At 31.4% G+C, this 27,378-nt stretch overlaps 1 protein-coding gene across 1 annotated transcript in view; it reads right to left on the reverse strand.

The window, feature by feature from the left end:
• LOC139988400 (uncharacterized) overlaps nt 1-23,932 on the reverse strand; it is a 61,640-nt gene extending 37,708 nt beyond the window's left edge. Inside the window, 23 exon segments of the mRNA XM_072005752.1 lie at nt 8,322-8,415; nt 8,417-8,622; nt 8,625-8,659; nt 8,945-9,172; nt 9,458-9,685; nt 9,963-10,059; nt 10,062-10,188; nt 10,191-10,381; nt 10,384-10,418; nt 10,704-10,931; nt 11,216-11,443; nt 11,729-11,956; nt 12,234-12,330; nt 12,333-12,459; nt 12,462-12,652; nt 12,655-12,689; nt 12,975-13,199; nt 13,458-13,715; nt 14,001-14,212; nt 14,214-14,457; nt 14,743-14,954; nt 14,956-15,092; nt 23,590-23,932. Of these exon segments, the coding sequence (XP_071861853.1) occupies nt 8,322-8,415; nt 8,417-8,622; nt 8,625-8,659; nt 8,945-9,172; nt 9,458-9,685; nt 9,963-10,059; nt 10,062-10,188; nt 10,191-10,381; nt 10,384-10,418; nt 10,704-10,931; nt 11,216-11,443; nt 11,729-11,956; nt 12,234-12,330; nt 12,333-12,459; nt 12,462-12,652; nt 12,655-12,689; nt 12,975-13,199; nt 13,458-13,715; nt 14,001-14,212; nt 14,214-14,457; nt 14,743-14,954; nt 14,956-15,092; nt 23,590-23,920 (3,994 nt within the window). The 5' untranslated portion in view covers nt 23,921-23,932.
• Nucleotides 23,933-27,378: the final 3,446 nt, after the last annotated feature.

The raw sequence follows: 27,378 nt of genomic DNA on the forward strand, positions 1-27,378 counted from the left end.
AAAGCAGACGTGCTCAGCGAAATAGCTGGTTTTTCCCCAGGAACAAGGACATCCATGAGCCATATCTGCAGGAGACTTTCTCCTTGTACTTTGTTTCTTAACATTGGCTAGAACCAATGGGCATCGCAGATCGTTACCCTCACTTTTATACCAAAAGGTGCGAACAACGAATCTGCGTTCTTAGTTCAAAAAGGGTACACTCACATCGAGCTTTCTTCCTAAATAGTACGAGACGGGTCTATTACTGTTCTAACTCTTCTCGGGCAGTCAAGTTCACTGTTCTAACAACCCTCGGGCAGTCAAGTTCTCGGTGCTCTGTCTGTCAAATCGATCAACCTTCGGGTGAATCACTGTGCTTTCCGACACGACGAAGTCAAACAATTTCTGTCGACGCAATAATTATTGTAGGCTAGTGTAAATAAATGTCTATATATTATATAACTGTAGATTCCAGTTATATTCAAAACCAAACACCCCTATTATCCCAAATGAAATAAGGGGATCGCCCTGCTCGTGGTGTCGATTCGTATAATTGTAACGGGAATTTACGACTCCCGTTGACGCGCTTCAACGCGATCGCGTCTCCCCGCGACTGGACGAATAAACAGTACTTATTAATAAAGTATAATCACACATCAAGAATACAACAATTTTACAGCCATTTCGTATGTAAATGTATGTAAATGTATCATATACAATATATAATTATTATTATAATATATAATTAAATATAATTAATAAAAAGTTATAAATTCTTTTTGTATCGCTGATTTTTTATGATCACTTCCAAAATACCTTTCCCGTCAGCTTCATTTTTTATACCAATTTCAATTAAATCTTCATACAATACAGTTAAAATATCATATTTAGTTTGTATATAATATAGAGTAATAACTAATGTACCTCTGCAAAGCTAGTTGGCTTACGTTCTTTCTACTTTTTGAACAAGTTAGCATTTCTTCACCTTCATCTGCATCTACAAATAATTGTTTATCTTTTGTTTCATCTTTTATATTCAAATTAATTTCCTCATTATGTTTATTTTGTGTAAAATATATATTTGGAGAAGTAGGTAACAGTTCGTTCAGATTGCAAGTCAAGGTGGGTGAAATTAAACTACTCTGAACACTTTCTGAAAGATTTGTCTCTATACTTAATGCACAAGGTTTTAAAAGTTCTTTTGGATCTTTTATGACATTGTTCTTACAGTTGACATTATTGCACATTGTAGTATCAAATGTAACTATCAGTATCTTATGAACTTCTAATGGAGACTTATTACTATTATTTTTATTTACTAATTTGGAAAGATTTAAACAGTCCTTGTTATCTGGTTTATTTTCTGTAAGAATGTTATCGGAGTTATTATTCCAATAATCTTCTGTGTTAAAATATTTTGCCAAATTTTTTATTTCTGGTACTATTGACTGCTTCATCATACAGTAAGTATAGTCATCTATTTGAAAATCGATGATAAAAATGAATAAAAACTCTGCTAGCAATATTATGTATCGTTATCGTATCAATTTTAAACAAAATGTAATATCTTACTACTTTATGAAACATTAAATCCTAACTCTATTAATCTAAAAAATAAATTTTTATCATTTATCATAGCAGCAATGCAAAATGGTGTAATATCATCATTCAGAGATTTCAATAGTGCTGACGGACATGCTTCATATATAGTTTCAAACGTATCTTTACTTATTGCAGCTGCCAATCCAAAAGCAGACATGCCTACAAACGAACAGAAATAAAGAATTTACTGATATAACAACATTATATATTTTCACACAATACATTAATTGTTTACCTAAATCAGTTGATATATGATATGATATATGATATGATATATGATATATCAGTTGAAATATGATATGATAGATAAAATATAATACAACATAATGCTACAGCGTCTTATTATTCGCATCGCGCGAGAACTTTATCGAAAAATAAATTTATAAAATGTTACAAACGGTTAAATTTTCCTACAGAAACCCTGTGTGAGATGTTTTTACATATTAAACAAATTGCGTACTTATTTGTAAAAATAATTTTAGTATAATCCGCGGTGATTAATACCGAGGCCGTGTATACTCTACACTAAACTCTACACTAAACATAGAATAAATACTTGAGATTTTAGATAATACGGTTTACGACCGTAATTATGCTACCAGTAAACTTTGTAGTCACGTATACCCAGGTATACGATTAGTTAAAGAATTACCTTCGATCCTTAAAGTGCATAGCATTATATTTACTTACGATTGTACACACCAAACCGATGAAACACCTACATCGATTAAAAGTTGACGAAAATGGAAAATCTGAAACATAACGATATGAAAATTCCGTAACAGTTTTTACTAATATTTTAAACAACGTGTCAATATTGACAAGTAAAAACGAAGCAATTAAGAATTCTTTTCTCGCTGAATCATGCGGCGATGATTCATTCAACCAATGATAGTACGGTCTGTAGAGTACTTTACAGTAAGGGGCGGAGCATCAATGACATTTGACTGGTCGACAACTTTCACTCTCTGCACAGTGCCTTGTAGTGGGGGGAAGGAGTAAAGTGGTAGGAATAACATATGTAGGAAATAGCAACAAACTTTAGTACTACTCTGACAGTGGAATAGTTTGTGTGGTTCGCTCGTACGAGAGTCCAATATTAGAAAACTTAACAATATAAAATATACAAGAACAGGATATTAAATCTTTGTCAAGATTCTATTTGAAGAGTTGGTGAGCTGTTGTAGCGGTACATAAACATCTCATACTCGTAAGTTTTGTCTGGAATATATTTCTGTTTGATCAATTGTACACGTATAATATTTCTCGAAAATAAGTTAACTAAAAACGTTTTACCATTTATAAGTATCGTAGCGAAAGAATTTATGTAGATTGTAGACATAGTTTCGGGATCATTTAAATGCTTCAAATATCAAATAAAATCGTTGTAATTCTTCAAAGACAATTTTTAACCTTTGCGCTAAAACACACGGAATTGAGATTACTTCGATAATATCGGCTTGTTACAATTACTAGATATTTCAATTTCTTTTTTTTTTAAATAGGTTTCAATACACTTCAAGTAACAACTTGGATAAAATGATTTCTATAATAAAATTGCGATATTTGATGGAGCAAGATTCAGAATCTTCAGAAAATGAAGAATCACTGCCTATTCCTTCGACCTTGGTAGATGATTTAAATTCGTTGATTGATTCAACTTCGTCGGTTGATTTTGTGTTAGCGGTTGATTCAATATCGCCGGTTCCATCCACGTCAAGTGGTATCCAAGAAAATTATGATGATTTTCGTTTTGAAGCAGCAAGACGTTCAAGTTTTCAAAACTGGCCTGTATCTTCCATTGACCCTGCCAGTCTTGCAGCTGCAGGACTGTACTATACGGGAGAAATGGACATAGTCCGTTGTTTTGAATGTCAATTGGAGATAAGCCAATGGTCAGAGGGTTATCCTCCCATGCTAATTCATGAGTTGTATTCTTCAGACTGCAAATTTGTTCGCAATGAACATTGTAATAATGTACCAATTGGAGCAGATCCTGATAAATATCTACGGATAAAACAAAGAAATAGAAATACATCTTGCCCTTATGGTTTACTATATAAAGAATCATTTGATTTTAAAGAACATCGGTTTTTAAGATATAAACGAAACCCAACGGCATATGACCTTAGCCGTTTGGGACTAAAAATAGTTAAAAAACCAGAAAATTTGGATTATGCTAGTTACCAAACTAGATTAGATTCATTCACAACATGGCCCACATATATGACACAGACACGAGAACAATTAGCCGAAGCGGGCTTCTATTATAGCGGAATAAATGATATCACCATCTGTTACCACTGTGGAATTCAAATAGGAAGCTGGAGAATAGAAGAAGACGTATGGGTACAACATGCGAACTTGTCTCCAGGCTGTCCTTATTTATTAACAATACGGGGGACAGAATATGTTAATAAAGTAACAGGCCAAGAGTTATATGAAATTTCTGAACAAGTAAGTAGGAAAACTTACAGCCTGAACCATATGTATAATTAATAATTCCAATATATACTTATGTACATTATATTTATTTCAGGCACCGATACAAGCTACAGATGAAAATCACGAGAGATCCCATACTGAAAATGAAACAAATGAGATGACTCTCGTCGAGAAACTTGGTAAGTAATAAAAATAAAAAAAAAAATTGATCATAAATTCTTTAATTTGTATGAAGTCCGTATACGTATAATAAATTTTATTATATATTATATTTAAATATACTGTTTACTATTTTAGCTGCTCTGAAGCAAGAAAACAAGAAATTGATAGATGCTCGTTTATGTAATGTTTGCTCGGAACGAGAAGCAATGATTACGTTTTTGCCTTGTGGACATTTAGTAACGTGCCAGTCTTGCTCTCGTGCTTTTGAAAATTGCATAATTTGTAGAAAACAAATTAAAGCACTAAGTCATACATATTTTGCTTAATGCATGCACATATATATATATATATATATAATTATGTACATATATAAATTAGCATATTCATATCTCTTATATGATTATACTTTATAATTTTTTAAAAATGACGAACACGCATTAAAATGTGTGATACTGTGTACAGTTAAATTAAGTGTATATATCAGGAAATGACAAAATATTATACTTTTAGTACTATTTCTACAGTAATTTGTAAATAGAAACATAATATTAAACGAATCAAATACATTTTTTCTGTATATCTTTTAATTTTTTGTATTTTAAGTGTTACTTAATTAACCATTAATTTGAATTATATATCTTATCTTATCTGAATAAAGTTAATTTTTTCCGGATATAACTAATTGTTCTTTGTTTTATTTCCCCTATTCCCCTATTGTTAGTAAAATGAAACTGTATTATACATATATATATATATATTTCAAATCATAAAAATCGTAGCTTACATTTTCTTTTATTATACTTAGTCGTCCTGTTTTCTATTCGTTAAACAATGCCAATTAAAAGACAATCTAATTTTTATATTGATAACACTTCGAAGTTTTAATGCAAAGAACTTGTTAGTTAGAAATGGTCATCTATACGGACCAACTGAATGATGGATAGAAGCAATATGACGTCAAAGTAACGTGTAAAAATGGCCGTAAAATATCCAAAGTATGCTCAATTTTACATAGTCATGACTTTTAAACCAGTAGATTCCCCGCCTTAAAACTTCTATTTTCGCATTCTACACGTCGAAAATTAGAAAATTAGAAAAATTGCAAGAGAAGGTCAATAATTTTTGGTATCTTAAAAAAAATCTGAGAGAGAGTGCGATACCTCGACACTTGGCACCATGGTCGTATGTATGTCGTAGAGCACTATCTCTGTCCTTCAGCATGATCAACTCACCTGTAAGATCGCGCTATCCATCTCTATCATTCTATGGGAGAACTACATGGTGTCGATGATAACTATTTATGTAAGTACATAGTAATTAATTCGTTCGTTACCGAATACGCTATGCATAGTGTTGAAATTTGAATTGCGCGGCGTTTACTTCAAATGGCTTGAAGTTACGAATATACAACATAATTGAACATTACTGAACCGTTGTGTTACATATGAATCTGGCCTTATATTTAGCGATATCAATATGCAATTTAGAATCGAAATTTGAAATCACGTTCACATATCTGAAATGCCAAATACATCTATATATTGGTGAAAAATTCGATGCCAGTACTATAGCAAGGAGTGAATAAGAATTCAAAATACAGGAAATACACTATTGAAAAACTTTGTTTAGTCGTTAAAAATCACAATAAATTAAAAGGTTTTCATTCAGCCATGCAAGGTTATTAAAAAATGTTTTGTTTTCTAAGGGAGAATTTCAAGCAAGTCTCTATTAAAAAAGCTATGCTTACATCTTAACATGTAGTTACCTTCAATTTTTCGCGCACTTTATGGAACAAAGCGGTTCAACGATTCGTACCAACATACATAATATAAACTCCTCAGTAACTGCTAAGTAAGATAATACGTTGGTAATAGAAAAAGAGTCGTCTTTTTACTTAACAAGAATTTAAATTTCTTTTAAATATGAAAAGTTTAGATGTTTCACATACAAGTTTAATTTTAATATAATTGAGAATAAAGCTTCTTCATAAGAATCATATTTCAAATACTACTACAACTTTTAGAATGTTAAATGTTGGCTATTCATTCGAAAATACGTTTTTGAAAAATTGTTAGTATAAATTGGATCTACAAGAACATAAAATAATTATGAATAGCAAGCAATTATATATAATGGATGCTTGTGAACCAAAAAAAAAAGAACAATCGGTTCTGTACGCTTTATTTCCGGAAATGAGTAACCTATGTTGTGCAATTTGCGAAATTGATTTTGTTGAAGTTCATGATCCATATTTATTTATATTTTACTAACAATAAAATTTTAGATTACTTATTCATTTTATATCTGACGTTGTTGCTTCACCAGTAATGGGTACAGAAGGATATATATTTGTTATAACGCATAAACAATTTTCTGAAACTGGTAGATTGGACAAAATTTTGAGAAATTTTAAACTAGTCGCGTATTCACGAGACAAATCTTTAATGACTCTAAATATATGATTTCAATGATAAACTGGTTTTTATTTCTGTAAGTATCGCGAGGATTAAGATCAGTTACTACAGAAGTTTATAAAAGTTGTCTTAGGTATACGATACAAACTAAGATAGATACTATGTGGAATAAAGTTGATGATTATTTTGTTCAAGGAAAAAATTTTTATAACTTTATAGAAGGAACTAGAGCATTAAAATTAGATATACTTATAGGGGGCAATACAAATATTTAATTTTGTTCCTCTTATAACTAATATTAAAATAATGTGAAAAATATTAACATTAAAAAGTTTTTAGAAAGTATAACGTATTTGCAACTTCATGCAGAAATACTTAAAATTTCATATATAAGACTTGAAGACTATCTTTCACCATCTCTTATATCACTATTATTTCGCTATTTGTAATGGAATTTTATTTTATGAAATTAAATTCTCAATTTCCAAATCTAAAGTTTTTACATATCCTCCAATGTGTGTAGCAAGTAGTTTATTAGAAATTATTCCAAATAGAAAAAAGGAATCTACAACTACATATTTTTTATCTGATATTCTTATGAAAATATCTAGAGTTTGTGGTAAACGGCTGCAGATATCCAAAGATACTCTCCATTTGATACATTGAGTTACACAAAATATTTAATAATTTCTGTTCAATAGTCGTAAATAAAATCTATTCTCCACTGTATACAGAAACCTTTAAGTATAAAATCAAGTAATGCATCACCAAAGAACACAGGATTAAGTACGTATCTTAAGGAAAAGGGTAATATTATATCACAATCAGAATTTTCCGATCAATATATAGATGGATTGACAAAAGGTGTGAATAGTGCTACTGTTAAGAACGCAATTAACTAAAATTCATCAAATTCATAATGTACAATTACAAAATTAAACAACAAGGATGTAAAAGAAAATCAAAGTGGTACTAAGATAATGATATACCTTTTTCAAATGTACCTAAAAATTGTAATTACTTGAATTATAAAATAAATTTCATAGGTATTCAATGTTTAAATATTATGCAAAATTCATTTATACAAAATATGGAAAATAATTTTATCCCAAATAATAATAATTAATAAAAGATTACAAATTCTTTTTGTATCGCTAATTTTTCATGATTTATTTATCACTTCTAATATACCTTTCCTGTCAGCTTCATTTTTTATACAAATTTCAATTAAATCTTCATTAGTTAAAGTCATAAACAAATCAATGTCAACCTGAAATAAATTTACAATATTAATTTATAATAACATTATATACATATACTTATATATATGTAACACCTAATTTGATAACATATTTGCTTCTTATTCGAAAAATATAGGCACGTATTGACCTAATCCGTAATGTTTTAGTAAAACAAACATTTTTGCTTCTTCTGAATTTAAAATTATTCCTCTTGGAGGTGTCCTGTAACGTGCTGGTGTTGGTGTACTTTCCTCAAATACATTTTCATCATTCATATTTGGACTAACATTTTGTTGGCGCAATGGACTAAATTCAGGCACATATTGAAGAGTAGTATCAAGATCTTCTTTGTGTTGAATATTTAAATCTTGTGGCCGAATGGACTGCAATCTTTCCAAACAATACAGTTAAATTAGAATATCCTAGTTACTTTGTATATGTTTCTATTGCGAATTGCTAGCATTGATGGTAATAATACCCTCTTTGTCTTGGATCTTATCTTTAACATTCTCTATTGTGTCAGAAGCTTCTACGTCCAAGGTAATGGTTTTACCAATAAGTGTTTTAAGAAGAGATCTGCATTCCTCCATGAAGTCTCAAGACTAAATGGAGTGTGGACTCTTTCTGAATATTATAATCTGAAAGAGTTCTCCCGTCTTCTAGTTGTTTGCCACCAAAGATGAAACGCTGCTGGTCTGGAGGAATACCCTCTTTTTCTTGGATCATAGCTTCCACATTCTCTGTTGTTTCAGAAGCTTCAACTTCAAGAGTAATAGTTTCCCTGTTAAGGTCTTAACGAATATCTGCATGTTGCTAGATCTGGGGAACTGTACAAAAAGACAAAAAGATTACATTAATGTACAATATCGTGAAAAATGTTCTGTGATTGGAAATCCTAAAATGAACATTTTCTAAGCAATAGCTTTATATTTCTTTAATTTTTTATTTATAAAAACATTAATCAACTGAAATGTTGTTAAACAAAATGATGGCGTCACAGAGTACAGGTTATTTGAATACTCATTTAATACCTTTTTACATAAATATGGAAGAAATAATTTTACCAATAACTGTATTAAGAAGAGATTTGCATTCCTCAGGCGAAGTCTCAACACTAAATAGAGTGTGGACTCTTTCTGAATATTATAATCTGAAAGAGTTCTTCTGTCTTGTAGTTGTTCACCACCAAAGATCAAACGCTGCTGGTGTGGAGCAATACCCTCTTTTTCTTGGATCTTAGCTCCCACATTCTCTGTTGTGTCAGAAGCTTCAACTTCAAGAGTAATAGTTTTCCCTGTTAAGGTCTTAACGAATATCTGCATGTTGCTAGATCTGGAGAACTGTACAAAAAGACAAAAAGATTACATTAGTGTACAATATCGTGAAAAATGTTCTGTTGTTGGAAATCCTAAATTAAACATTTTCGAAGCAATAGCTGTATATTTCTTTAATTTTTCATTTATAAAAATATTAATCAGCTGAAATTTCGTTAAACAAAATGATGGCGTCACAGAGTACAGGTTATTTGAATACTCATTTAATACCTTTTTACATAAATATGGAAGAAATAATTTTACCAATAACTGTATTAAGAAGAGATTTGCATTCCTCAGGCGAAGTCTCAACACTAAATAGAGTGTGGACTCTTTCTGAATATTATAATCTGAAAGAGTTCTTCTGTCTTGTAGTTGTTTACCACCAAAGATCAAACGCTGCTGGTCTGGAGCAATACCCTCTTTTTCTTGGATCTTAGCTCCCACATTCTCTGTTGTGTCAGAAGCTTCAACTTCAAGAGTAATAGTTTTCCCTGTTAAGTTCTTAACGAATATCTGCATGTTGCTAGATCTGGGGGACTGTACAAAAAGATTACATTAATGTACAATATCGTGAAAAATGTTCTGTTGTTGGAAATCCTAAATTAAACATTTTCGAAGCAATAGCTGTATATTTCTTTAATGTTTCACTTATAAAAACATTAATCAACTGAAATTTTGTTAAACAAAATGATGGCGTCACAGAGTATAGGTTATTTGAATACTCATTTAACACCTTTCTACATAAATATGGAAGAGATAGTTTTACCAATAAGTGTTTTAAGAAGAGATTTGCATTCCTCAGGCGAAGTCTCAACACTAAATGGAGTGTGGACTCTTTCTGGATAGTATAATCTGAAAGAGTTCTTCCGTCTTCTAGTTGTTTGCCACCAAAGACCAACACTGCTGGTCTGGAGGAATACCCTCTTTGTCTTGGATCTTAGCTTTAACACTCTCTATTGTGTCAGAAGCTTCTACGTCCAAGGTAATGGTTTTACCAATAAGTGTTTTAAGAAGAGATTTGCATTCCTCAGGCGAAGTCTCAACACTAAACAGAGTGTGGACTCTTTCTGAATATTATAATCTGAAAGAGTTCTCCCGTCTTCTAGTTGTTTGCCACCAAAGATGAAACGCTGCTGGTCTGGAGGAATACCCTCTTTTTCTTGGATCATAGCTTCCACATTCTCTGTTGTTTCAGAAGCTTCAACTTCAAGAGTAATAGTTTCCCTGTTAAGTTGTTAACGAATATCTGCATGTTGCTAGATCTGGGGGACTGTACAAAAAGACAAAAAGATTACATTAATGTACAATATCGTGAAAAATGTTCTGTGATTGGAAATCCTAAAATGAACATTTTCTAAGCAATAGCTTTATATTTCTTTAATTTTTTATTTATAAAAACATTAATCAACTGAAATGTTGTTAAACAAAATGATGGCGTCACAGAGTACAGGTTATTTGAATACTCATTTAATACCTTTTTACACAAATATGGAAGAAATAATTTTACCAATAACTGTATTAAGAAGAGATTTGCATTCCTCAGGCGAAGTCTCAACACTGAATAGAGTGTGGACTCTTTCTGAATATTATAATCTGAAAGAGTTCTTCTGTCTTGTAGTTGTTTACCACCAAAGATCAAACGCTGCTGGTCTGGAGCAATACCCTCTTTTTCTTGGATCTTAGCTCCCACATTCTCTGTTGTGTCAGAAGCTTCAACTTCAAGAGTAATAGTTTTCCCTGTTAAGTTCTTAACAAATATCTGCATGTTGCTAGATCTGGGGGACTGTACAAAAAGACAAAAAGATTACATTAATGTATAATATCGTGAAAAATGTTCTGTTGTTGGAAATCCTAAAATGAACATTTTCTAAGCAATAGCTTTATATTTCTTTAATTTTTTATTTATAAAAGCATTAATCAACTGAAATGTTGTTAAACAAAATGATGGCGCACAGAGTACAGGTTATTTGAATACTCATTTAATACCTTTTTACATAAATATGGAAGAAATAATTTTACCAATAACTGTATTAAGAAGAGATTTGCATTCCTCAGGCGAAGTCTCAACACTAAATAGAGTGTGGACTCTTTCTGAATATTATAATCTGAAAGAGTTCTTCTGTCTTGTAGTTGTTCACCACCAAAGATCAAACGCTGCTGGTGTGGAGCAATACCCTCTTTTTCTTGGATCTTAGCTCCCACATTCTCTGTTGTGTCAGAAGCTTCAACTTCAAGAGTAATAGTTTTCCCTGTTAAGGTCTTAACGAATATCTGCATGTTGCTAGATCTGGAGAACTGTACAAAAAGACAAAAAGATTACATTAGTGTACAATATCGTGAAAAATGTTCTGTTGTTGGAAATCCTAAATTAAACATTTTCGAAGCAATAGCTGTATATTTCTTTAATTTTTCATTTATAAAAATATTAATCAGCTGAAATTTCGTTAAACAAAATGATGGCGTCACAGAGTACAGGTTATTTGAATACTCATCTAATACCTTTTTACATAAATATGGAAGAAATAATTTTACCAATAACTGTATTAGGAAGAGATTTGCATTCCTCAGGCGAAGTCTCAACACTAAATAGAGTGTGGACTCTTTCTGAATATTATAATCTGAAAGAGTTCTTCTGTCTTGTAGTTGTTTACCACCAAAGATCAAACGCTGCTGGTCTGGAGCAATACCCTCTTTTTCTTGGATCTTAGCTCCCACATTCTCTGTTGTGTCAGAAGCTTCAACTTCAAGAGTAATAGTTTTCCCTGTTAAGTTCTTAACGAATATCTGCATGTTGCTAGATCTGGGGGACTGTACAAAAAGATTACATTAATGTACAATATCGTGAAAAATGTTCTGTTGTTGGAAATCCTAAATTAAACATTTTCGAAGCAATAGCTGTATATTTCTTTAATGTTTCACTTATAAAAACATTAATCAACTGAAATTTTGTTAAACAAAATGGTGGCGTCACAGAGTATAGGTTATTTGAATACTCATTTAACACCTTTCTACATAAATATGGAAGAGATAGTTTTACCAATAAGTGTTTTAAGAAGAGATTTGCATTCCTCAGGCGAAGTCTCAACACTAAATGGAGTGTGGACTCTTTCTGGATAGTATAATCTGAAAGAGTTCTTCCGTCTTCTAGTTGTTTGCCACCAAAGACCAACACTGCTGGTCTGGAGGAATACCCTCTTTGTCTTGGATCTTAGCTTTAACACTCTCTATTGTGTCAGAAGCTTCTACGTCCAAGGTAATGGTTTTACCAATAAGTGTTTTAAGAAGAGATTTGCATTCCTCAGGCGAAGTCTCAACACTAAACAGAGTGTGGACTCTTTCTGAATATTATAATCTGAAAGAGTTCTCCCGTCTTCTAGTTGTTTGCCACCAAAGATGAAACGCTGCTGGTCTGGAGGAATACCCTCTTTTTCTTGGATCATAGCTTCCACATTCTCTGTTGTTTCAGAAGCTTCAACTTCAAGAGTAATAGTTTCCCTGTTAAGTTGTTAACGAATATCTGCATGTTGCTAGATCTGGGGGACTGTACAAAAAGACAAAAAGATTACATTAATGTACAATATCGTGAAAAATGTTCTGTGATTGGAAATCCTAAAATGAACATTTTCTAAGCAATAGCTTTATATTTCTTTAATTTTTTATTTATAAAAACATTAATCAACTGAAATGTTGTTAAACAAAATGATGGCGTCACAGAGTACAGGTTATTTGAATACTCATTTAATACCTTTTTACATAAATATGGAAGAAATAATTTTACCAATAACTGTATTAAGAAGAGATTTGCATTCCTCAGGCGAAGTCTCAACACTGAATAGAGTGTGGACTCTTTCTGAATATTATAATCTGAAAGAGTTCTTCTGTCTTGTAGTTGTTTACCACCAAAGATCAAACGCTGCTGGTCTGGAGCAATACCCTCTTTTTCTTGGATCTTAGCTCCCACATTCTCTGTTGTGTCAGAAGCTTCAACTTCAAGAGTAATAGTTTTCCCTGTTAAGTTCTTAACAAATATCTGCATGTTGCTAGATCTGGGGGACTGTACAAAAAGACAAAAAGATTACATTAATGTACAATATCGTGAAAAATGTTCTGTTGTTGGAAATCCTAAATTAAACATTTTCGAAGCAATAGCTGTATATTTCTTTAATTTTTCATTTATAAAAATATTAATCAGCTGAAATTTCGTTAAACAAAATGATGGCGTCACAGAGTACAGGTTATTTGAATACTCATCTAATACCTTTTTACATAAATATGGAAGAAACAGTTTTACTAATAACTGTTTTAAGAAGAGATTTGCATTCCTCAGGAGAAGTCTGAACACTAAATGGAGTGTGGACTCTTTCTGAATATTATAATCTGAAAGAGTTCTTCTGTCTTGTAGTTGTTTACCACCAAAGATCAAACGCTGCTGGTCTGGAGCAATACCCTCTTTTTCTTGGATCTTAGCTCCCACATTCTCTGTTGTGTCAGAAGCTTCAACTTCAAGAGTAATTGTTTTCCCTGTTAAGTTCTTAACGAATATCTGCATGTTGCTAGATCTGGGGGACTGTACAAAAAGACAAAAAGATTACATTAATGTACAATATCGTGAAAAATGTTCTGTTGTTGGAAATCCTAAATTAAACATTTTCTAAGCAATAGCTTTATATTTCATTAATTTTTTATTTACAAAAACATTAATCAACTGAAATGTTGTTAAACAAAATGATGGCGTCACAGAGTACAGGTTATTTGAATACTCATTTAACACCTTTCTACATAAATATGGAAGAAATAGTTTTACCAATAACTGTTTTAAGAAGAGATTTGCATTCCTCAGGCGAAGTCTCAACACTAAATGGTGTGTGGACTCTTTCTGAATATTATAATCTGAAAGAGTTCTTCAGTCTTCTAGTTGTTTGCCACCAAAGATCAAACACTGCTGGTCTGGAGGAATACCCTCTTTGTCTTGGATCTTAGCTTTAACACTCTCTATTGTGTCAGAAGCTTCTACGTCCAAGGTAATGGTTTTACCAATAAGTGTTTTAAGAAGAGATCTGCATTCCTCCGTGAAGTCTCAAGACTAAATGGATTGTGGACTCTTTCTGAATATTATAATCTGAAAGAGTTCTCCCGTCTTCTAGTTGTTTGCCACCAAAGATGAAACGCTGCTGGTCTGGAGGAATACCCTCTTTTTCTTGGATCATAGCTTCCACATTCTCTGTTGTTTCAGAAGCTTCAACTTCAAGAATAATAGTTTTCCCTGTTAAGGTCCTAACGAATATCTGCATGTTGCTGGATCTGGGGAACTGTACAAAAAGACAAAAAGATTACATTAATGTACAATATCGTGAAAAATGTACTGTGATTGGAAATCCTAAAATGAACATTTTCTAAGCAATAGCTTTATATTTCATTAATTTTTTATTTACAAAAACATTAATCAACTGAAATGTTGTTAAACAAAATGATGGCGTCACAGAGTACAGGTTATTTGAATACTCACTTAACACCTTTCTACATAAATATGGAAGAAATAGTTTTACCAATAACTGTTTTAAGAAGAGATTTGCATTCCTCAGGCGAAGTCTCAACACTAAATGGAGTGTGGACTCTTTCTGAATATTATAATCTGAAAGAGTTCTTCAGTCTTCTAGTTGTTTGCCACCAAAGATCAAACACTGCTGGTCTGGATGAATACCCTCTTTGTCTTGGATCTTAGCTTTAACACTCTCTATTGTGTCAGAAGCTTCTACGTCCAAGGTAATGGTTTTACCAATAAGTGTTTTAAGAAGAGATCTGCATTCCTCCGTGAAGTCTCAGGACTAAATGGAGTGTGGACTCTTTCTGAATATTATAATCTGAATATGTTCTTCCATCTTCTAGTTGTTTGCCACCAAAGATGAAACGCTGCTGGTCTGGAGGAATACCCTCTTTTTCTTGGATCATAGCTTCCACACTCTCTATTGTGTCAGAAGCTTCAACTTCAAGAATAATAGTTTTCCCTGTTAAGGTCTTAACGAATACCTGCATGTTGCTAGATCTGGGGAACTGTACAAAAAGACAAAAAGATTACATTAGTGTACAATATAGTGAAAAATGTTCTGCGGTAGTAAATCCTAAATAAACATTTTCTAAGCAATAGCTGTATATTTCTTTAATTTTTCACTTATAAAAACATTAATCAACTGAAATTTCGTTAAACAAAATGATGGCGTCACAGAGTACAGGTTATTTGAATACTCATCTAATACCTTTTTTCATAAATATGGAAGAAACAGCTGTTATATTTACATTTCTTGAAATAATTTATAGAATAGGGTAGATATTTGCAACACAAGTCAATTTGAATTTGTTTGATAAGCAAATATAGAAAAGCTTTCGATGGATAATTCACAGTAAAGAATGTCAAATAATGTACAACATTAACAGAGGAAGTCATTATATAGAATTATTATATTATTGCATAGAAAATCGTTGAAAAGTGTTCAGAGTAATCTTTTTATATCATTTTATAATAAACCTTTGAATTTTTCCATATACGACTCTTTCAATGGCAAGTTGTTTGCTTGGATGTTATCGTTTTTCAGATGCTGTTTAAAGCTGTTATTACATTGGATTTGGTTTTGATATTTAATTGATTCATACAGATTAATTAGTTTTGTATGCTGTGTATTTCACCATCTTGCACAGCCAATTACGACACATCGGATACGCAGATAAAAAAAAAAAACATGACGGACGGGGGAAAACAGAAGAGAATCGCAAGCAGTTGCGCCAAATTTGGATGTAGGAACTAGTGATGATACCAACATGACATTTATCTCAGCAAAAGCCAGTTTAGATGTCCAGCTCAGAATCTATGGTGCCTAAGGCGCATAAAATGCATGATGCTAGAGAAAAATAAAGAAAAATCAGAAAAACATGCGAAATGAGGGTAAACGGATACCGTAGATGCGCCGCTACATTGAATACGAATATAATCACGTGCTAGAGACATTCAATAATGAGAATGGTCAATCATTTTAGCAATTTGAGGATTGTTAGTAACAAAACATAGGCATCGTCAAATTTAATGGTTTTACTTTCGTCGATACTTTTTTTTGCATTTGTCAAACGAAAACGTTTCCCCCGATATTTGTCAAGATTTAACTGCTTTTCAAGCTAAGTGTATTGCTTTAAGTAATAGCTTTAATCTTCGTTTTTACTATCATCTAGTGCATACGCAATTAACAATTTTAGTGGCAAACTATATTATATTGTCGCAAAAACGTAAGGAACATTTGCGAAAAGTGACAAAGACGATATATGATTGCGATATATATATAATATGATATGATAGATAAAATATAATATAACATAATGCTACAGCGTCTTATTATTCGCATCGCGAGAGAACTTTATCTCAAAATAAATTTATAAAATGTTACAAACGGTTGAATTTTCCTGCAGAAACCCTGTGTGAGATGTTTCACATATTAAACAAATTGCGTACTTATTTGGAAAAATGCTTTTATTATAATCCGCGGTGATGAATACCGAGGCCGTGTATACTCTTCCGTTATTTATTAAAATTAAACACAGAATAAATACTTGCGGTTTTAGACAATACGGTTTACGACCGTAATTATCTTTCCAGTAAACTTTGTAGTCACGTATACCCAGGTATAAAATTAGTTAAAATGTTGCATTAAAATAGGACCATGGACACCAGACCGCTGAAACAATAACACCGATTAAAAGTTGACGAAAATGAAAAATCTGAAACATAACGATATGGAAATTCCGTAACAGTTGTTACTGAAGTTTCAAACAACGTTTTAATATTTCCAAGTAAAAACGAAGCAATTAAGAATTCTTTGAAAAGCGGCATCGTTTCCGAAAGTGAGTAAGGGATATATTTTCTCGCTGTACCCAGCAGCCATGGCTTATTCAACCAATGATAGTACGGTCAGTAGAGTACTTTACAGTAAGGGGCGGAGCATCAATGACATTTGACTGGTCGACAACTTTCACTCTCTGCACAGTGCCTTGTAGTGGGGGGAAGGAGTAATGTGGTAGGAATAACATATGTAGGAAATAGCAACAAACTTTAGTACTATTCTGACAGTGGAATAGTTCGTGTGGTTCGCTCGTACGAGAGTCCAATATTAGAAAATTTAACAATATAAAATATACAAGGACAGGATATTAAATCTTTGTCAAGATTCCATTTGAAGAGTTGGTGAGCTGTTGTAGCGGTACGTAAACATCTCATATTCGTAAGTTTTGTCTGGAATATATTTCTGTTCGATCAATTGTACACGTATAATATTTCTCGAAAATAAGTTAACTAAAAACGTTTTACCATTTATAAGCCAAAATATCGTAGCGAAAGAATTTATGTAGATTGTAGAGAAAGTTTCGGGATCCTTTAAACGCTTCAAATATCAAATAAAATCGGTGTAATTCTTCAAAGACAATTTTTAACTTTTACGCTAAAACACAAGGAACTGAGATTACTTCGATGACAATATCGGCTAGATATTTTAATTTCTTTTTTTTTTTTTTTTCTTTAGGTTTCAATACACTTCAATTCACTTAACTATTTGGATAAAATGGTTCCTGTAATGAAATCGCAATATTTGACGGAACAAAATTTAGAATCTTCAGAACATGAAGAATTACTGTCTGCTTCTTGGACATTGTCAGATGATGCAAACTCAACGGTTGATTTAACTTCGTCGGTTGATTTAACATCCTCTGAATCTTCAGCCAGGGTGGGTGATTTAACATCACCGATGCCGTCGACGTCGTCAATGCCACCAACATTCCTAATACAAATGCCGCCGGATCATCCAATTCCGGCGGTTCCATCCACGTCGCGTGGCATTCAAGAAAATTATGATGATTTTCGTTTTGAAGCAGCAAGACGTTCTAGTTTTCAAAACTGGCCTGTATCTTTCATTGACTCTGCCAGTCTTGCAGCTGCAGGACTGTACTATACGGGAGAAATGGACATAGTCCGTTGTTTTGAATGTCAATTGGAGATAAGTCAATGGTCAGAGGGTCATACTCCCATGCTAATTCATAAGATGTATTCTCCAGACTGCAAATTTGTTCGCAATGAACATTGTAATAATGTACCAATTGGAGCAAATCCTGATAAATATCTACGGATAAAACAAAGAAATAGAAATATATCTTGCCCTTATGGTTTACTGTATAAAGAATCATTCGATTTTAATGACCATCGATTTTTAAGATATGCACGAAACCCGTCGTCATATGAACTTAGTCGTTTGGGACTAAAAAAAGTTAAGAAACCAGAAAATTTGGATTATGCTAGTTATCAAACTAGATTAAACACATTCACAACATGGCCCACATATATGACACAGACAGGTGAACAATTAGCTGACGCGGGCTTCTATTATACCGGAATAAATGATATCACCACCTGTTACCACTGTGGAATTCATATAGGAAGCTGGAGAACAGAAGAAGACGTATGGAAAAAACATGCGGACTTGTCTCCAGGCTGTACTTATTTATTAACAGTACGAGGGACAGAATATGTTAATAACGCAACAGGCCAAGAGTTATATGAAATTTCTGAACAAGTAAGTAGAAAAACTTACAGCCTGAACCATATGTATAATTAATAATTCCAATATATACTTATGTACATTATATTTATTTCAGGCACCGATACAAGCTACAGATGAAAATCACGAGAGATCCCATACTGAAAATGAAACAAATGAAATGACTCTCGTCGAGAAACTTGGTAAGTAATAAAAATAAAAAAAAAGAATTGATCATAAATTCTTTAATTTGTATGAAGTCCGTATACGTATAATAAATTTTATTATATATTATATTTAAATATACTGTTTACTATTTTAGCTGCTCTGAAGCAAGAAAACAAGAAATTAATAGATGCTCGATTGTGTACAGTTTGCTCGGAACGAGAAGCAACGATTACGTTTTTGCCTTGTGGACACTTAGTAACCTGCCGGCATTGCTCCCATGCTTTTGGACAATGCCTAATTTGCGGAAAAGAAATTAAAGCACTAAGTCATACATATTTTGCTTAATGCATGCACATATATATATATATATATAATTATGTACATATATAAATTAGCATATTCATATCTCTTATATGATTATACTTTATAATTTTTTAAAAATGACGAACACGCATTAAAATGTGTGATACTATGTACAGTTAAATTAAGTGTATATATCAGGAAATGACAAAATATTATACTTTTAGTACTATTTCTACAGTAATTTGTAAATAGAAACATAATATTAAACGAATCAAATACATTTTTTCTGCATATCTTTTAATTTTTTGTATTTTAAGTGTTACTTAATTAACCATTAATTTGAATTATATATCTTATCTTATCTGAATAAAGTTAATTTTTTCCGGATATAACTAATTGTTCTTTGTTTTATTTCCCCTATTCCCCTATTGTTAGTAAAATGAAACTGTATTATACATATATATATATATATTTCAAATCATAAAAATCGTAGCTTACATTTTCTTTTATTATACTTAGTCGTCCTGTTTTCTATTCGTTAAACAATGCCAATTAAAAGACAATCTAATTTTTATATTGATAACACTTCGAAGTTTTAATGCAAAGAACTTGTTAGTTAGAAATGGTCATCTATACGGACCAACTGAATGATGGATAGAAGCAATATGACGTCAAAGTAACGTGTAAAAATGGCCGTAAAATATCCAAAGTATGCTCAATTTTACATAGTCATGACTTTTAAACCAGTAGATTCCCCGCCTTAAAACTTCTATTTTCGCATTCTACACGTCGAAAATTAGAAAATTAGAAAAATTGCAAGAGAAGGTCAATAATTTTTGGTATCTTAAAAAAAATCTGAGAGAGAGTGCGATACCTCGACACTTGGCACCATGGTCGTATGTATGTCGTAGAGCACTATCTCTGTCCTTCAGCATGATCAACTCACCTGTAAGATCGCGCTATCCATCTCTATCATTCTATGGGAGAACTACATGGTGTCGATGATAACTATTTATGTAAGTACATAGTAATTAATTCGTTCGTTACCGAATACGCTATGCATAGTGTTGAAATTTGAATTGCGCGGCGTTTACTTCAAATGGCTTGAAGTTACGAATATACAACATAATTGAACATTACTGAACCGTTGTGTTACATATGAATCTGGCCTTATATTTAGCGATATCAATATGCAATTTAGAATCGAAATTTGAAATCACGTTCACATATCTGAAATGCCAAATACATCTATATATTGGTGAAAAATTCGATGCCAGTACTATAGCAAGGAGTGAATAAGAATTCAAAATACAGGAAATACACTATTGAAAAACTTTGTTTAGTCGTTAAAAATCACAATAAATTAAAAGGTTTTCATTCAGCCATGCAAGGTTATTAAAAAATGTTTTGTTTTCTAAGGGAGAATTTCAAGCAAGTCTCTATTAAAAAAGCTATGCTTACATCTTAACATGTAGTTACCTTCAATTTTTCGCGCACTTTATGGAACAAAGCGGTTCAACGATTCGTACCAACATACATAATATAAACTCCTCAGTAACTGCTAAGTAAGATAATACGTTGGTAATAGAAAAAGAGTCGTCTTTTTACTTAACAAGAATTTAAATTTCTTTTAAATATGAAAAGTTTAGATGTTTCACATACAAGTTTAATTTTAATATAATTGAGAATAAAGCTTCTTCATAAGAATCATATTTCAAATACTACTACAACTTTTAGAATGTTAAATGTTGGCTATTCATTCGAAAATACGTTTTTGAAAAATTGTTAGTATAAATTGGATCTACAAGAACATAAAATAATTATGAATAGCAAGCAATTATATATAATGGATGCTTGTGAACCAAAAAAAAAAGAACAATCGGTTCTGTACGCTTTATTTCCGGAAATGAGTAACCTATGTTGTGCAATTTGCGAAATTGATTTTGTTGAAGTTCATGATCCATATTTATTTATATTTTACTAACAATAAAATTTTAGATTACTTATTCATTTTATATCTGACGTTGTTGCTTCACCAGTAATGGGTACAGAAGGATATATATTTGTTATAACGCATAAACAATTTTCTGAAACTGGTAGATTGGACAAAATTTTGAGAAATTTTAAACTAGTCGCGTATTCACGAGACAAATCTTTAATGACTCTAAATATATGATTTCAATGATAAACTGGTTTTTATTTCTGTAAGTATCGCGAGGATTAAGATCAGTTACTACAGAAGTTTATAAAAGTTGTCTTAGGTATACGATACAAACTAAGATAGATACTATGTGGAATAAAGTTGATGATTATTTTGTTCAAGGAAAAAATTTTTATAACTTTATAGAAGGAACTAGAGCATTAAAATTAGATATACTTATAGGGGGCAATACAAATATTTAATTTTGTTCCTCTTATAACTAATATTAAAATAATGTGAAAAATATTAACATTAAAAAGTTTTTAGAAAGTATAACGTATTTGCAACTTCATGCAGAAATACTTAAAATTTCATATATAAGACTTGAAGACTATCTTTCACCATCTCTTATATCACTATTATTTCGCTATTTGTAATGGAATTTTATTTTATGAAATTAAATTCTCAATTTCCAAATCTAAAGTTTTTACATATCCTCCAATGTGTGTAGCAAGTAGTTTATTAGAAATTATTCCAAATAGAAAAAAGGAATCTACAACTACATATTTTTTATCTGATATTCTTATGAAAATATCTAGAGTTTGTGGTAAACGGCTGCAGATATCCAAAGATACTCTCCATTTGATACATTGAGTTACACAAAATATTTAATAATTTCTGTTCAATAGTCGTAAATAAAATCTATTCTCCACTGTATACAGAAACCTTTAAGTATAAAATCAAGTAATGCATCACCAAAGAACACAGGATTAAGTACGTATCTTAAGGAAAAGGGTAATATTATATCACAATCAGAATTTTCCGATCAATATATAGATGGATTGACAAAAGGTGTGAATAGTGCTACAGCGTTAAGAACGCAATTAACTAAAATTCATCAAATTCATAATGTACAATTACAAAATTAAACAACAAGGATGTAAAAGAAAATCAAAGTGGTACTAAGATAATGATATACCTTTTTCAAATGTACCTAAAAATTGTAATTACTTGAATTATAAAATAAATTTCATAGGTATTCAATGTTTAAATATTATGCAAAATTCATTTATACAAAATATGGAAAATAATTTTATCCCAAATAATACATCGAGATACCCAAATTTTACTGTATCGAAGGAAAGAACAATTTCTGCGTACTTTAAAATTCAAAAGATGAATTCTTATGCCAATGCAAAAGTGGTATCTTTTCCTACATTTTCTTTGTAACATATATTTTATCTTTCATTGTTTATGCTTCGCTTATAATCTTCTCTATTTAAAAATAGCTACCGCAAGAAAAAGATTAAAGACAAAAACATTTAACACTAGAGGAGAAACTATCAAAAGCTAAATTTGATAAAAATAGCGTTCATTTCCACATGATCCTAAAGCAAAAAAAAAGTGTACTTATTAATAAAGTATTATCACACATCAACAATACAACAATTTTACAGCCATTTCGTATGTAAATGTATGTAAATGTATCTTTATAAGCAAAAATAGAAATGTATCATATGTGTTCTTAAGTGTACTAAGTTAGTATAAGAAATAATACTAATATACTATAACATAATATATTATATTTTTTAAATTTATATATTAAAGCAGCTTTAGTATATAACAAATAAAATAATAATATATAATTAGATATAATTAATAAAAGATTACAAATTCTTTTTGTATCGCTAATTTTTCATGATTTATTTATCACTTCTAATATACCTTTCCTGTCAGCTTCATTTTTTATACAAATTTCAATTAAATCTTCATTAGTTAAAGTCATAAACAAATCAATGTCAACCTGAAATAAATTTACAATATTAATTTATAATAACATTATATACATATACTTATATATATGTAACACCTAATTTGATAACATATTTCCTTCTTATTCGAAAAATATAGGCACGTATTGACCTAATCCGTAATGTTTTAGTAAAACAAACATTTTTGCTTCTTCTGAATTTAAAATTATTCCTCTTGGAGGTGTCCTGTAACGTGCTGGTGTTGGTGTACTTTCCCCAAATACATTTTCATCATTCATATTTGGACTAACATTTTGTTGGCGCAATGGACTAAATTCAGGCACATATTGAAAAGTAGTATCAAGATCTTCTTTGTGTTGAATATTTAAATCTTGTGGCCGAATGGATTGCAATCTTTACAAACAATACAGTTAAATTAGAATATCCTAGTTACTTTGTATATGTTTCTATTGCGAATTGCTAGCATTGATGGTAATAATACCCTCTTTGTCTTGGATCTTATCTTTAACATTCTCTATTGTGTCAGAAGCTTCTACTTCCAAGGTAATGGTTTTACCAGTAAGTGTTTTGACAAAGATCTGTATTCCTCCGTGAAGTCTCAAGACTAAATGGAGTGTGGACTCTTTCTGAATATTATAATCTGCAAGAGTTCTCCCGTCTTCTAGTTGTTTGCCACCAAAGATGAAACGCTGCTGATCTGGAGGAATACCCTCTTTTTCTTGGATCATAGCTTCCACATTCTCCGTTGTTTCAGAAGCTTCAACTTCAAGAATAATAGTTTTCCCTGTTAAGGTCTTAACGAATATCTGCATGTTGCTAGATCTGGGGAACTGTACAAAAAGACAAAAAGATTACATTAGTGTACAATATCGTGAAAAATGTTCTGCGGTAGTAAATCCTAAAATAAACATTTTCTAAGCAATCGCTGTATATTTTTTTGATTTTTCATTTATAAAAATATTAATCAGCTGAAATTTTGTTAAACAAAATGACGGCGTCACAGAGTACAGGTTATTTGAATACTCATCTAATACCTTTTTACATAAATATGGAAGAAACAGCTGTTATATTTCCATTTCTTGAAATAATTTATAGAATAGGGTAGATATTTGCAACGCAAGTCAATTTAAATTTGTTTGATAAGCAAATATAGAAAAGCTTTCGAAGGATAATTCACAATAAACAATGTTAAATAATGTACAACTTGTACATATATACATATTTGCCAAATTATAGATTCTAAATTCCCTACATTGAAACATTGTAGTTAGGTATTACGGCCGCGATTGGTGGGAAATAAAGTTTTTGATATGGGTTTGCGTGGATCGGGCCGGCGTAAGGTAGGTTCAGCGCTTTCGCCGGAATCCGTGCCCGCGTTTTGAAAGGCATCGCGGTCTACGAAAATTAGCCAATTAAAAAACACCTATTTTGATTAACTTTTTACAGAATGATGATACCATTAACAGGTGCAAGACATTTTTTTAGTAGCGATGATTTAGTTTGAAGGAATGACAAAAATCATCAATGTTCAGTGTAATTCCATGGTCCTCATATCGTGGAATGTTTTCCACTCAATTGTATTGAAGAAAAATTCATTTCGGGTAATGAAGGTTCCACATAGATTTAATGTTTAGAATAATAGCTGAATTTACTCAGGAGAGATAAAGCTATTAAGAAACGCACCCATTATTATAGAATCGTTATAAATAGAAAGATTTTTCTTTTGAAATTCTATTTCCGGTTTACTTAGGAATTAGAAACATACAGCAAGATATAACAAAAATGGAAAATTTAGAACGTTCATTTGTGGCACTAAGAATCTTTGGTGCCTAAGGCGCATAAAATGCATGATGCTAGAGAAAGATAAAGAAAAATCAGAAAAACATGCGAAATGAGGGTAAACGGATACCGTAAATGCGCCGCTACATTGAACACGAATATAATCACGTGCTAGAGACATTCAATAATGAGAATGGTCACTCATTTTAGCAATTTGAGGATTGTTAGTAACAAAACATAGGCATCGTCAATTTTAATGGTTTTACTTTGTCGATACTTTTTTTTGCATTTGTCAAACGAGAACGTTCTCCTCGATATTTTTCAAGATTTTACTGCTTTTCAAGCTAAGTGTATTACTTTAAGTAATATCTTTAATCTTCGTTTTTACTATCATCTAGTGCATACGCAATTAACAATTTTAGTGGCAAATTATAGTATATTGTTGCAAAAACGTAAGGAACATTTGCGAAAAGTGACAAAGACGATATATGATTGCGATGTATATATAATATGATATGATAGATAAAATATAATATAACATAATGCTACAACGTCTTATTATTCGCATCGCGAGAGAACTTTATCTCAAAATAAATTTATAAAATGTTACAAACGGTTGAATTTTCCTGCAGAAACCCTGTGTGAGATGTTTCACATATTAAACAAATTGCGTACTTATTTGGAAAAATACTTTTATTATAATCCGCGGTGATGAATACCGAGGCCGTGTATACTCTTCCGTTATTTATTAAAATTAAACACAGAATAAATACTTGCGGTTTTAGACAATTCTATTAATCTAAAAAATAAATTTTTATCATTTATCCTAGCAGCAATGCAAAATGGTGTAATATCATCATTCAGAGATTTCAATAGTGCCGACGGACATGCTTCATATATAGTTTCAAACGTATCTTTATTTATTGCAGCTGCCAATCCAAAAACAGACATGCCTACAAACGAACAGAAATAAAGAATTTACTGATATAACAACATTATATATTTTCACACAATACATTAATTGTTTACCTAAATCAGTTGATATATGATATGATATATGATATATCAGTTGAAATATGATATGATAGATAAAATATAATACAACATAATGCTACAGCGTCTTATTATTCTCATCGCGCGAGAACTTTATCGAAAAATAAATATATAAAATGTTACAAACTGTTAAATTTTCCTACAGAAACCCTGTGTGAGATGTTTTCACATATTGAAAAAATTGTATACTTATTTGGAAAAATAATTTTATTATCCTCGGTGACGAATACCGAGGCCGTGTATACTCTACCGTTATTTATTAAAATTAAACACAGAATAATAATAAGTATTATAATAATAATAACTTATAATAATAAGTAACAGTTTTTACTGATATTTTAAACAACGTGTTAATATTGCCAAGTAAAAACGAAGCAATTAAGAATTCTTTGAAAAGTGGCAATGTTTCCGAAAGTGAGTAAGAGATACATTTTCTCGCTGTATTATGCGGCCGTGGCTTATTCAACCAATGATAATACAGTACAGTACAATATAGTAAGGAGCGGAGCATCAATGACATTTGATTGGTCGATAACTTTCGCATTCTGCACAGTGCCTTATAGTGGGATGAAGGAGTAGTGTGGTAGGGATAAGTATATAAATAGGCACTAGCAGCAGGGTTGAATATTCAAGGTTCAGTATTCCTCTAAGAGTGGAGTGGTTTGTGTGGCTCGTTCGTACGATAGTGCAGATTACATTTAACAATATAAAATATACAAGAACAGGATATTAAATCTTTGTCAAGATTCTATTTGAAGATTTGGTGAGCTGTTGTAGCGGTACGTAAACATCTCATATTCGTAAGTTTTGTCTGGAATATATTTCTGTTTGATCAATTGTACACGTATAATATTTCTCGAAAATAAGTTAACTAAAAACGTTTTATCATTTATAAGCCAAAATATCGTAGCGAAAGAATTTATGTAGATTGTAGAGAAAGTTTCGGGATCCTTTAAACGCTTCAAATATCAAATAAAATCGGTGTAATTCTTCAAAGACAATTTTTAACTTTTACGCTAAAATACACGGAACTGAGATTACTTTGATAATATCGGCTTGTTACAATTACTAGATATTTTAATTTCTTTTTTTTTTTTAAATAGGTTTGATAACTCTACAAGTAACAATAAGGGCAAAATGTTTACCTTATACAACATGCTATTCAGGCAAACACAATATGAAGAAAGGTCAGACGGTTCAACTCCGCCTAATGATACAACTCCGCCTAATGATACAACTCCGCCTAATGATACAACTCCGCCTAATGATACAACTCCGCCTAATGATACAACTCCGCCTAATGATACAACTCCGCCTAATGATACAACTCCGCCTAATGATTCAACTCCGCCTGATGATTCAACTCCGCCTGATGATTCAACTTCGTCTGATGTTTCAACTTCGTCTGATGTTTCAACTTCGTCTGATGATTTAGATG

This window comes from Bombus fervidus, chromosome 6, assembly GCF_041682495.2.
Source record: "Bombus fervidus isolate BK054 chromosome 6, iyBomFerv1, whole genome shotgun sequence".
In the NCBI taxonomy this organism is placed as follows: Eukaryota; Metazoa; Arthropoda; class Insecta; order Hymenoptera; family Apidae; genus Bombus; species Bombus fervidus.